Source organism: Dermacentor variabilis, chromosome 10, assembly GCF_050947875.1.
Source record: "Dermacentor variabilis isolate Ectoservices chromosome 10, ASM5094787v1, whole genome shotgun sequence".
NCBI lineage: Eukaryota > Metazoa > Arthropoda > Arachnida > Ixodida > Ixodidae > Dermacentor > Dermacentor variabilis.
In genome coordinates, this window is record NC_134577.1 from 1,642,732 (window position 1) to 1,655,254 (window position 12,523).

Genomic DNA, 12,523 nt, shown 5'->3' on the forward strand with positions numbered 1-12,523 from the left:
AAAAGAAAGTTTAAAGGAAGTTGGTAGGCTTTGTATTTACTTTCGTTTGAAGAAAGTTTGTTAAAAGAAAGTTTTTAAGAAGTTAGTAGGCTCTGTTTTTACTTTTGTTCGAAGAAAGTTTGTTAAAAGAAAGTTTTAAAAAAGTTGGTAGGCTGTGTTTTTACTTTTGTTTGAAGAAAGTTTGTTACAAGAAAGTTTTAGAAAAGTTGGTGGGCTCTGTTCTTACTTTCGTTCGAAAAAAGTTGGTTTAAAGAAAGTTTAAAGATTGTTGGTTGACAGTTCTTACTTTTGTTTGATGTGCACGTGCTCATTCATATGTAAAACAAAGAAGCAGTTCAACATGAAAGATCAGGAATAGGATAATGACTATGAATATACCAGAGCGTCTTAGTGATAATTTCTTCCTGCAGTTTAAAAGAAAGCGACGAGACAGAATAGTTACTGCTGTGAAGCAAAAGGCAAAGAAATCCTTGTTGCACAAACTAATGAGGTGATCAAGTCAAACCTGCTAATTGGCAATTTAAAGCACAATCACGATGATTGATTTTTCATTAATTCACAGTTCTCTTGCAGTGGTGCATGCATGTCCTAATTATATACTAATTATCGTTCTAATTATAGTACTCATCGTTTAATGATTTGAACACTATATATAATGCTTAACAGTTGTTAGCGAAATAATAATTTATTTGCATTAATTAGTTCCAGGTTAATCAAGGTAGCACCACTTCAATTATAGAAATACTATTTTAATAAACCGAAGAAATGTCCTGCGATATAATTTTGGAATTTCTATGGGGCAGTGAACCTAGGGCCTGCAAAGATAATCATCATCATCAGCCGCAGCAGGCTGTATTACGTCCACTGCAGGACGAAGGCCTCTCCCTGCGATCTAGCGCCTGTAAATTTCCTAATTTCGTCGCACCACTTAGTCTTCTACCGTCCTCAACTGCACTTCCCTTCTCTTGGTATCCATTCTGTCACCTTAATGGTCCAACCGTTATCTAATCTGCGTATCACATGACCTGCTCAGCGCCACTTTTCTCTCTTAATGTCTATTAGAATATCGTCTATACCCGTTTGCTCTCTGATCCAAACAATCAATTTTTCCAAAACCATCCCCCTCCAATAAGGAAATTATTTCATGGAAAAGCCATGCTTCTATCTCCCTTGTGTTATGCAAGCATACTGCTACACATGAGCACTCATGCTAAGCACTTGCCGTGGGAACCATCAGAAATTGCATACATGACTGCAAGGTGTATCACTGTGTACATGGGCTGACTAGCTTAAAGCTTAACATGTGGTATGGAAAGCCACAGTTATAATGGCCATTGCAATGCGTTTTTCCTCAGAGTTAGCAGAGCAGAGTAATTGGGGCACCATAATTCAGCTGGTTGCCTGCACTTACTTCAGTACAGACAATTATTCATCACCAGGTAATGAAAGTGAGCATTACAGCCTTTATGCGTTTTCTGCAGAGCGCTCATAATGACCATATAACAGCAACACAGGATAGCACAAGATTACGTAAACAGCAGAAAAGAAAAGGCATGAGAAGTTTATCACTAACACTAAATAAGCACCAAGAAGCTACTTTAAGCTTGTTTAGATCCATAGTCCGTATACAAGCCATTTCAATGAACAAATCTCACACTGAAAGAAGAGAGCCCATAAGTAGGTACTTATCATGGACTCCCAAATACGTTCAATTCATATTGGACCAAATCGACTCCTTTCATCTCACCGCATTCCTTGTCACGACACTGTCACATAAATGCAGTTTTGTTGCAAAATGCACCACATGGCTGGAGCTACCCTCCTGTCTCGTTAGTCACCTAAACATACACAAACTGTTTTTACAGGTCGCTTGCTAACTTATTCCAAGATGCAGTACCATTTTTTTGCATGCACATGTGTTCAGCTACTAGAGTTTTTTCCGTACTAGCTTACTTACCAGTTGCAGTGCAATGTTGTTTGTGGGAGTTGTATCCCATCATGCATTCTGCCTTTCATGATCGTATATTTGATTATACTGCCGCTTTATTTTCTGTTGTATGCTTCAAAGGTGCAAAAAATAATTGGACAAGTTAATAATTTGATATCCTTGGAGGTAATAGTCCCTTGTAAAGAGATCTCCACATATATCTGCATATAACGTGCACAAGTTGACCGAAAGGTGATTTCTGATGCTACAGCAAGACCATGACTACCATGATAACTTTTCCTTTGTTGTGAGGCATATATCAGCTAATATTAAAGGATGTTGATCCTCTATGTGCACGTGCCGAAAAATGAATGTCACACAAGAAAGGAATTTGATGTCTCATAACGAAAGCAAACCAACCCTCCTTTCCCAGAGAAAAACTGGTGTTGATAACCAAAGAATACATCTGCTCACAAATATATGTCCAAGAAAACTATTGCTTAAGGAATGGCACAGTCCAAGCAGTATCGGTTATTCATCACAAAAGAAGATATAGTACAAGTTTTCCACATTGTTGCAACACCTACTCATATACTAATGCACTTAAGCATTCAATCACAAATCATGTGATAATGTACAAATACAGAAACAAAGGTACAAATATTCAGAATATGTATCTACTCTTGTAAGGACCCTGAATTTGAGGCACATAAAAAGAAAGTTCTCCAAACAAAACAATGGTCTGTACCAGACCAAGCATGGAATAAGTAGCCGAATTTGCAGAAAGCTCACATGGGAATTTACTGAAATGTGATGGTGGAGAAGTACCTGCACACATTGTATACTTTCTCGCAAAAGGCAAACCTCTGGCACTCTTCATCATTTGCAAAATATACAGGCTCTGGAACACTTACTGAGAACAATAAAATTTGCCAGCTGCCAAATAAAGCAATCAAGGTCAGCATATTATTCTTTTCTGCCAAACAAAAAGCCTGAAATATTGCTGCTGATCAGTAATGCCATTTTCTATGCATCCCACCATCCTTGAAGCCCTTCAAAGACGCAGTGACACAGCTATGGTGTGTCAAAAGCTTTACACAAACATGTGAACAAGTGAAAGTGAAGTCGAGGTTTTGACGGAAGCCCGTCTGGTCGGGAGGCATCATGAAGAAGGGTAAAAAGAAGGACACCGACCACTGAATGAATACAAGAAAAGACGTTTCGGCTCCCCTGACGGGAGCCTTGTTCACAATGAAATCAAGGACGTGCGATACAATATTTATATGGCTTTAAAATATGATGTAAGCAGCGCGTGTAGATGGGGGGGAGGGTTCCGTCATTCCGGTTGAGGGTGCTATCTGTCATTTGGATTAGGAGGGATTCCAAGTGGTGTTTTGATGTCAAATTTCTTTCTTTTTCTAATATCTTGGCGTTATCCCAATCAATCCTGTGGCCCAAGTCATCTGCATGCTCTGCCAAGGCGTTTGAGGCGACTTTTTTCTTTTTGACATCGTTGATATGCTGCTTCAACCGCTGTTCGAAATTTCCTGTCTCACCGATATATACGCAGTCGCAGTCTTCACATGGAATCCCGTAGACGATGCCAGGAAACTTAGTCTTTGGAAGCTTGTCTTTGACGTTTACCAGCCGGTGGCGTAATTTTTGGGACGGTACGTGAGCAACCTGAACGTCATAGCCGCGTAGAACGCGGGCTAAGCCCTCGCTCACACCGGACACATACGGTATGGGGGCGCGTTTTCTTGGGAGCACACAGTCAGGCCTTGGGGGCTGAGACAGATGGCGTTCCACCGAGTTCACAAACGACCTCCGGTAGCCACATGCCGAGAGATTACGGTGAACCTCTTGTAGGTCGGCAGCCCGGCTTTGTGGCGTTGTGCAGATACGCTTGGTTCTGCCGACAAGAGAGGCTACTACCGATCTCTTCTGGTTCATCGGGTGTACTGAATTAAAATGCAGATACCTGCCTGTGTGTGTGCTCTTTCTGTACACGGTAAATGCCAGACTGCGCCTGTCACGTTTTACGAGGACACCCAGAAAAGGAAGCTCGCCATCTTTTTTTTCCTCGACTGTGAATTGGATAGACGCTTCAAGCGTCTATCCAATTCACGTCTTTCAACGAAAGGGAATTCTGTACCATTGTGAACATAACAAACGCCCTAGGAGTAGCATGTCAGGGCCGATGACAAAGGCACAAAGGTGCAAAACAGTACAAAATTAAAAGCACTTCCAAATACATTCCCATATTCAATTAGACTCTAGTACATACTCTTCATTAATACCAGACAAGATCATTTTACCTGAGTGACCCAGAAAAATGCACTTTTGCGCTTCCAAAGCATCAACCATAACATGTTCATCAGTTTCACAGACAGTCACGAAATGGACAGACTGGCAACCACCTATGCAAGAAAGAAAAGTGCCCACAACACGCAGTTTTTGATCTTGAAATGCACTTTGGAACCAGAATTCACATCACTATTGGAGATAATATTCATTACTTGACCAAACAAGCCAGCACTTGTGACAACATAAGAATTTTTTCTTCGCGACTTGTCCATTGAGCTCACACAGTATGTAAATGCACCAATTGTTTCCTTCTTGCAGGTCATGAGGCCTCCTTCTGTGCTTCCCTTTCCATACAATGCCACTGTGCCCTTTTGCACACAACTCTTTCGAAGGCTGTAACCCTTAAGTAGAGACTTGACAAAAGATTGAAAGTACTCGCTCTTCCATCCATTATTCATAGGCACAACTTGTTGAAGAGATGTTAATATAGCAAACTTCTCAATAATCTGCATATGGGCATACCTGGTGCCATTTACCAGGCTGACAAGCCTCCCATTCATTGACTCAAAAGGAAAGGCAGAGAAGCCCCACAGTGGCCCCCACTGATCAACATGGTCCACCATATGGACAAGGATATGAGCATTGTAGGTCATGCTCTCTTGGCCATAGAGCTCCTGATTGTCCTTCAGAAACTGCACCATGACCCGCTTAACTTTCATAATTTTATCCATAGGAATGGATGACTGCAAGCAAAAGTGCATGACGGCAACAAACTTCATCCAGTTCTTATAGTATCTGCTGGGTAAAAAACCCTTCAATACCACTGGAGAGAAAAAAAGAAGCCAATCTCTCCACTCAGATGCCTTCCAGTCTTGTTGTCTCCCACAGGGAGTCAGTTGGCTCAACCTGGCACTGATCTCTTGCAGGTGCGATCCAAGACTAAATTCGTTCTGCCTCTTGTGGCTGAACCACATAAAGGCTGTGGTGCGAACAAATCCATTGCAGACAGCATGCACATCATCATCATCATCATCATAATCATCATCATCATCATCAGCCTGGTTATGCCCACTGCTGGGCAAAGGCCTCTCTCATACTTCTCCAACTACCCCGGTCATGTGCTAATTGTGGCCATGTTGTCCCTGCAAACTTCTTAATCTCATCCGCCCACCTAACTTTCTGCCGCCCTCTGCTACGCTTTGCTTCCCTTGGAATCCATTCCGTAACTCTTAATGACCATCGGTTATCTTCCCTCCTCATTACATGTCCTGCCCATGTCCATTTCTTTTTCTTGATTTCAACTAAGATATCATTAACTCGCGTTTGTTCCCTCACCCAATCTGCTCTTTTCTTATCCCTTAACGTTACACCTATCATTCTTTCCATAGCTCGTTGCGTCGTCCTCAATTTAAGTAGAACCCTTTTCGTAAGCCTCCAGGTTTCTGCCCCGTACGTGAGCACTGGTAAGACACAGCTGTTATAAACTTTTCTCTTGAGGGATAATGGCAACCTGCTGTTCATGATCTGAGAGTGCCTGCCAAACGCACCCCAGCCCATTCTTATTCTTCTGATTATTTCAGTCTCATGATCCGGATCCACAGTCACTACCTGTCCTAAGTAGATGTATTCCCTTACCACTTCCAGTGCCTCACTACCTATTGTAAACTGCTGTTCCCTTCCGAGACTGTTAAACATTACTTTAGTTTTCTGCAGATTAATTTTTAGACCCACCCTTCGGCTTCGCCTCTCCAGGTCAGTGAGCATGCATTGCAGTTGGTCCCCTGAGTTACTAAGCAAGGCAATATTATCAGCGAATCGCAAGTTACTAAGGTATTCTCCATTAACTCTTATCCCAAATTCTTCCCAATCCAGGTCTCTGAATACCTGAATTGAATACCTGAATACCTGAAGCATGCATATAATCTACAACAAATGTGCTTGGAAACTGTATGAATGCCATGAAACACAGTACATTCGCACCTTTGATGCCACAAGACGGCTCCCCGCTCCTGTGCGCCTCATCAATATGCCTAGCAAAGCTCTTTTGCGTCCTCTGCTTTGGTGCAGGCTCTTGAATTGGGTAAATGCGGGCATGGCCTCGTCCTCTTTGGACAACCTGACCACTTTGCTCGCACCACGCACAGCCATGAGACCCATTAAACTGTGTCATATTCATGACGATGCAGCGCGCCACAGTGTCAAGAGTGCAAGGGCCCGGATAAACATGACATGTTTCTGTCATTCCAGACTCGCTTGTCCAGGAGTTTCCTTCAGAGGAGAGGCGGTTCATCGTTTCCACAAATGGCTTAAGAAAGGCATTCACGTGTGGCTTGCCGTTTCCAAACCACAAGCCAAAAAGCAAAAGCTTGCGCACTCTTTCTTTGAAGGGTAGCTCATTCACCTGCAACAGCAGGGGCCATACACTATGTCCAGATGACTGGAACAATGGCGCACCATCTGTGTTCCATGTTAATGATATGTCTTTGTCGGTTATAGGCAAAGTGTTATAGGCTGTGCTCTCAGTGATGTCCTTGACATTATAGGATGCACCTCTTCGGTTCTGCAATAACTTGCCGCTTAAAAGTATGTCCTTGACTTGGGCATCAAGGTCGAGAGTAAGAAAAAAGGAACCTACGCCTAAAAGTGCAGAGATGCTGTGCACTGATGTACACTAAGGACACGTTACAGTAACACTTGCACAAGGCAGTTGTGCAAGGTATTCACCACAGTCAGTGCAATAAATATGTGTGCTACGTTGACAGTCAAGTGCCGAGGAGAAGTTTTTAAAAAATAGGTGCTGTGTTTTTGGAAATGGAACACCTTGAGGCATGTGCGCATCAATGACCTTCAAGAGGCTTTCTGTGGCTTCCTTAGATGAATGGTGCCGCAGGCTGTGGGCCATTACCATTATCAGAGATTGCCCCCGTGACAGCTTTGATTCAGGGTACAGCAGGACATCCTGGGCAAAGAGAAAGTACAGGAACAGTATGTTTACATGATCAACTAGCTTTTTAATAATTGTAAAATTAATGGCAACACTATCAATAGTAATTACTGGGCAAATGTGCGACAGATTGTTGATGTCCAATGACGTGATCATCGTTATGGCAGATTTCTGACAGTTTTCACTACAGTTGCACAAATAAATTGCACTAAATAAAGCCGCAGCCATACCATGCTCAAGGGACATCTAAACATGACAGCTGGTATGATGCCACGGCAAATTGCCTATAAACAATCAACTAAAGAACTACACGTTGTACTTTGTTTAGCCAGGCTTATGAGGATCGTTCAAGTCGAAAGCATACTTTTCTTTGAGCAACAAAGTGCTCGCAGAACTACCTTTTTCAACATAAGCATTTTCAATGTTGCTGCACTTGCGACTCTTTGAGCAGTACACAGCTGACAGCAGTATAAGAACTTCAACAGTCTACTGAACATGACAAACCATAGATATGCCCACTGCAATTGTCGTCCAACCACATTCATCCTTGTTCCAATGTTCTCATGTGATAGAGGTATTGAAGTAACAAAAACGCTACTACACAAATGCTGTATGGACTCTCCAAATTGACGCTGACCTACAAGAGTTAGACAAAATTTGTCATTCAGAGCAAAGTATCTTACTACTGCTGGAAAGGGAATTCACAAACGTTTCGTGAAATGAAAGCTTTGCAGAAGTTGGAAGGTCAACGAAGGAAATCGAACACAGGATGGTCACCTCTGCGCAATGCACGAGCTTTTCCACATATTTCATAGTGCAGCTGACTACACCGGCAAGGGGCTTCAACGTGCTCGAAGGCATCTGGGATCAGTAATTAAAAGGTTGTTAAGGGCACCTCTTTATGATTAATATACCTGCACACACGAATTGACTTTTACGAATAGGCTACGAACCTGGAAACTGAAATGGTTAAATCAAGGTCAACGTGTTTTTTTGTTCCCTAACCGTAAAAATTTCCCTAACCTTAAAAGTAAAAGCTAAACAAAATCTCCGTATATGAAGTACCGCACTGATGAGACCGTATAGTAAGTAAACAAAATAACATTAATACTGACCATCTCATTTCTCGTCTGTTCGGCGTCCTCGATTCCCTTGGTGCTTTCTTCGTCATCTGTCGACGAGCAGTCGTGCCGGTGCGTGTCAGCAAAATTTTGGTTCCCGTCGCTTGAGTACACAAAAGGATTTTCGCCAACGTTACTGAAGCTTTCATCGTGACAGTTCGAATCGGCAAGTGGGCTGCTTGGTGGCGACGAATCTCGATCGCAGCACGTATTTTCCGAACGCCGTTCGTGGGCACTTCGCGAGTCCTCGTCGCTTTCCGAAGCGGACGTACCACTGCCAGCACCGCTTGCATTGTCCAAACTTTTCCTCCTACATTTGGTTCGGACTGGGACCTCGCAAGCGCAATCATAAAGATATTTCTTATATCTTTTTCTGCGCGGCATTTCTGGAGGTGATAACGCCAATACACACCAAGACAACGCTAACAATGCGGACTGACACAAGGCCATGCACGGCGCGGCTGTAATCTGGCTGCATGGATGGGTGGACGGATGATTGAGGCTCAACCCTTTGAATCGGGCGGCGGCGCGCGCCACCTAGCCTTGAATGGTACTATATGCTGAATGGTACTATATGAATTGCACCATAAGCAAGCATACCTATTTATTTACTCCTTTACTGTTGCGTTGATATTATCCACCAATCAGATAGCCTCCGTTTAGTTATTTATACCTTTTCAAAGTCTATTTTACTTTCACTGTCTTTAAAACGCAAAGCTTTGAATAGTTCCCCGTTACATTCAACTGCAGGGTGAAGTGCCCCGCACAACAAATCTATCTCCTGGTATCTGGCTCGGTACGTTTTAGTCCGCAGTACATCTGTCCTAGCTTCAAAGAAAAATGAGTTTCCCTTAGAGTTATCGTAAATAGTTTCTTTGGCTATTTCTTGCTTAAACGTCCTGTATGTCTCTAAAGCTGATTTGGTTTGCATCTCTGTTTTCCACATACCCCTCTCTGTCTCCTTAAAGGGCCCCTGAAACGGTTCGGACAAATTTTGTAGACGCGTAGGGTACAGCTTAAGTAGAACATTCGCACCACAATTTAAGTGAAGCGTTACGTATTAATGGAGCTACAAGCGATTAGAAGTTACCCTCCTCCCTAGCCATGCTTTTCCTCCTCAACGCGTTCACCGAGCGAGCGGGGCTAAGCTCCGCCTTCACTGGTTCAGCGTCACGATGCGACGTCACATCGTCCACTTCCGGTTGTTTTGGAGCCCGCCCCCGCCCGCGCGAGACCGCTCCGCTAGCCGCTTGGCCGTCGACCCCAAGCGAGAGCTATCAAAGCAGCGTGCGTTGCGAGCATTCTGTCGTAGCGCCGAACGTGTCTTGTATTCCGGTAACTACAGGCAAGCTGGTCATTTCGGCAAATGACTGTAGGCATAAACTCAAGGTGATGAAGGAACTTTAGCGTAGACGTACGTGAGCGGCCTGATCGGTCTGCACGGTCCATACACTTGTTAGTGCAGAGCTTAACCAGCCAAACAAAGCGCTAATATTGCTCTAACCAAGTGTAAAACATTTTAAACATTTATAGAAACAACGTGTTCATGATTACACTCCTGCGAAAAATACACACCAGCAGCAAAGAAGAATACACTTTGTTGCTGCTACTGTGTATGGTTGAGCTCTGTGCCACCAGGTGGCTGCACCGTGCAGACCATTCGCATTTGCCCTTCTGCTCATCTCATGGCTCATTCCGTTACGGCAAAGTCAAGCGGCCTGTCCCCTTGCGCTTGCATTTTCCCTAATACCGGACTCGGGAAACGCTATTGCGTTAGTAATCTTCCGGTGTAAAGTGGACGGCCACAAACGCGCAAATCTTGGCGCCGATCGGATAGCGGCAGTCCGATGCGCAGCAGCCAGTTCGCTCGTACGCTGCCTTGCAGAAGGACACGATGTCGCAGCTTGACATATTGCCAGTCGCTACGTTTGCAGTCCACAAGGCAACAAAGTCGAGTCATAGTGCTCGCGAAAAGACAGAGACCGACTCTGACCGCGGAGCTCTCTTCAAAATGGAGTACGTTGTAACACAAGCAGACGACACACGCTGTGTGCCGGAAGTGCTTAAGTGTACTGAAAAATTATTCTTGTGCATTCTCTTTATGTTACTTTTTTTCCATAAAAACAAATTAACTAACATTGCAACTATTATGAAGATCATTTGTTTACCATAAAATTGGAAAAATTATCGATCACGCGCCCTTGTCAGCCAATCGGATAGCTCGCCCCACTGACGTCGTATGGGTGATTTCGGTCATATGGGTAGGGGCGGCTTAAAATTCCGCCGAGCAGTGTGCTGCGATCGGCAGCGATGTGCATATTTAAAACCTTATAATAAATTACACGCTTTACGCGGAGCACTTAGATGTGCCAATTAATGATCAGAAGGACCTACTCTAACGACTCAACACGTTTGTAGAAAATCGTCAAAAGCGTTTCAGGGTCCCTTTAACGTTTTTTCTTGACGAATGATTCCCTACCTGTCCCCCAACTGCTGCCGAAGTATTTGCTTGTCAATTTTCTAGTTCGCTTCCTCCACCTTGTGTCAACATTCCTCGTGTATAAGTAACTGAAAACCTTCCTAGCCCACCGCATTTTTCCCATTTTTCTCAATCGCTCCTCAAATGCTACCTTGCTACTAGCCTCTCTGCCCTCGAAAGAAGACCATCCCAGATCCCCCTGCATCCCAAGATTTGGTGTCTTGCCATGTGCTCCCAGAGCGAGCATACCCACACCACGTTGCCTAGTTTCCAACTGCTGCCGGGTCTCGTGCTCTCATACAAAGAACTGCATTGGTAAAAGTCAGGCCTGTAATCATTACCCCCTTCCATATCCCTCGTACTACCTCGTACCTATTGTAGTTTCACAGTGCCCTACTCTTTATAATCGCTGTACTTCTGTTACCTTTAGTCGTTAGATATTTTTCGTACTCTGTCAGATACTCAATGCCATTATTTATCCACACCCCAAGGTACTTGTATTTATCGACTATCTCCAGCGTGGCCTCCTGTATCTTAAGCTCGCCGCAAATGTTATCATTAAAAATCATGACTGCTAATTTTTCGTTGCTAAACTTCAAGCCTAACCTCTCTCCTTCTGTACCACACATGTCCATCAATCCCTGCAGATCTTCTGCATTGTCAGCCATTAATACAATATCATCCGCGTACTTCAGTCCTGGTAATGACTGTTCAATCAATTTTCCTTGTTTGAAAATTGATAGGTTGAAGACGAGTCCGCTTTGCTGTATTTTGGCCTCTAAACCATGTAGGTACAGCATAAACATAAACATAAAGCCCCCGCCGAATCATTACAGGCTCCGAAACCTGCTTTTCCCATTGTATAAGCACCCGGTTACATTTATAGATATCTTTTAAGAAATTGGTTACTCCATCTTGCACTCCTAAAGTTTCCAGAATGCCCCACAAGCCCTCTTGAAGTACACTGTAACAGGCTCCCTTGATGTCCAAAAAAGCCAGCCATAGGGTTCTGTGTTCCTTTTCAGCTATTTCAATGCACTGTGTTAGTGAGAACAGATTGTCTTCTAGCCTCTTATGCTTCCGAAACCCATTTTGTAGCTCTCCAAGTATCCCCTTGTTCTCTACCCATGCCTGCAGTCTGTCCTTTATAATTTGCATAACCACCCTGTAAACCACTGGCGTCACTGTTATAGGCCGGTAGTTATATTTATGTCAGCTTTGTCCCCCTTTGCTGGCTTAGGCTTATGCTGGCTTACGGCGAAGCCTAGCGTAATAACCATCGTGGTTTAACCAAGCCAGTGCCAAGATTACCCACCAATAGTCGGAAAACCATGTTGAATTCGGGCAGTTTCCAATATTTTATTCTCAACATAATATTATATCTGCAATTAATGGTCCCTTTCAAGCGTTGTTTTGCGAATAGTATTGCCATTAGAAGAAAAGTGACGTTGCCGTAGTTTAGCTATATTTAGCGGAAGTGCTCAATGTTATATTAAATCCGATTCAATCCAATCCGATTGGAGTGTGTCGAAAGCGCCATATTTGCTTTCGTGCGTTCGAGTGGGGACTGCAGTTGGAGTACATTTCACCGCAGTTCCATTCTAGTCAATGTGTTGTGCAGTCATGAGGCACATTCTAGTCTTGTGGGAAGAAGAAGAGAAGTGGGACGTGTATCCCATAACGTCTATTTCGGACACTAGTATAGGACTGGAGCTGATGCGCGACCCGACCAGCACCTTGAAGCG

General features: G+C 43.6%; 1 protein-coding gene across 1 annotated transcript; it reads right to left on the reverse strand.

Moving 5' to 3' along the window:
- Positions 1-1,434: 1,434 nt before the first annotated feature.
- Positions 1,435-8,748, reverse strand: LOC142559720 (uncharacterized). The gene is made up of 2 exons (XM_075671298.1): positions 8,294-8,748; positions 1,435-7,193 (listed from the first exon to the last, which is right to left on the reverse strand). Exon 2 carries the CDS (start codon positions 5,206-5,208, stop codon positions 4,348-4,350), a length of 861 nt encoding a protein of 286 aa, XP_075527413.1. The 5' UTR covers positions 5,209-7,193; positions 8,294-8,748; the 3' UTR covers positions 1,435-4,347.
- Between the last annotated feature and the right edge of the window lie 3,775 nt (positions 8,749-12,523).

What these genes read in the sequence shown, in the direction of transcription:
- LOC142559720 (XM_075671298.1), bottom strand. Translation starts at nt 5,208, where the DNA reads ATGTGGTTCAGCCACAAGAGGCAGAACGAATTTAGTCTTGGATCGCAC.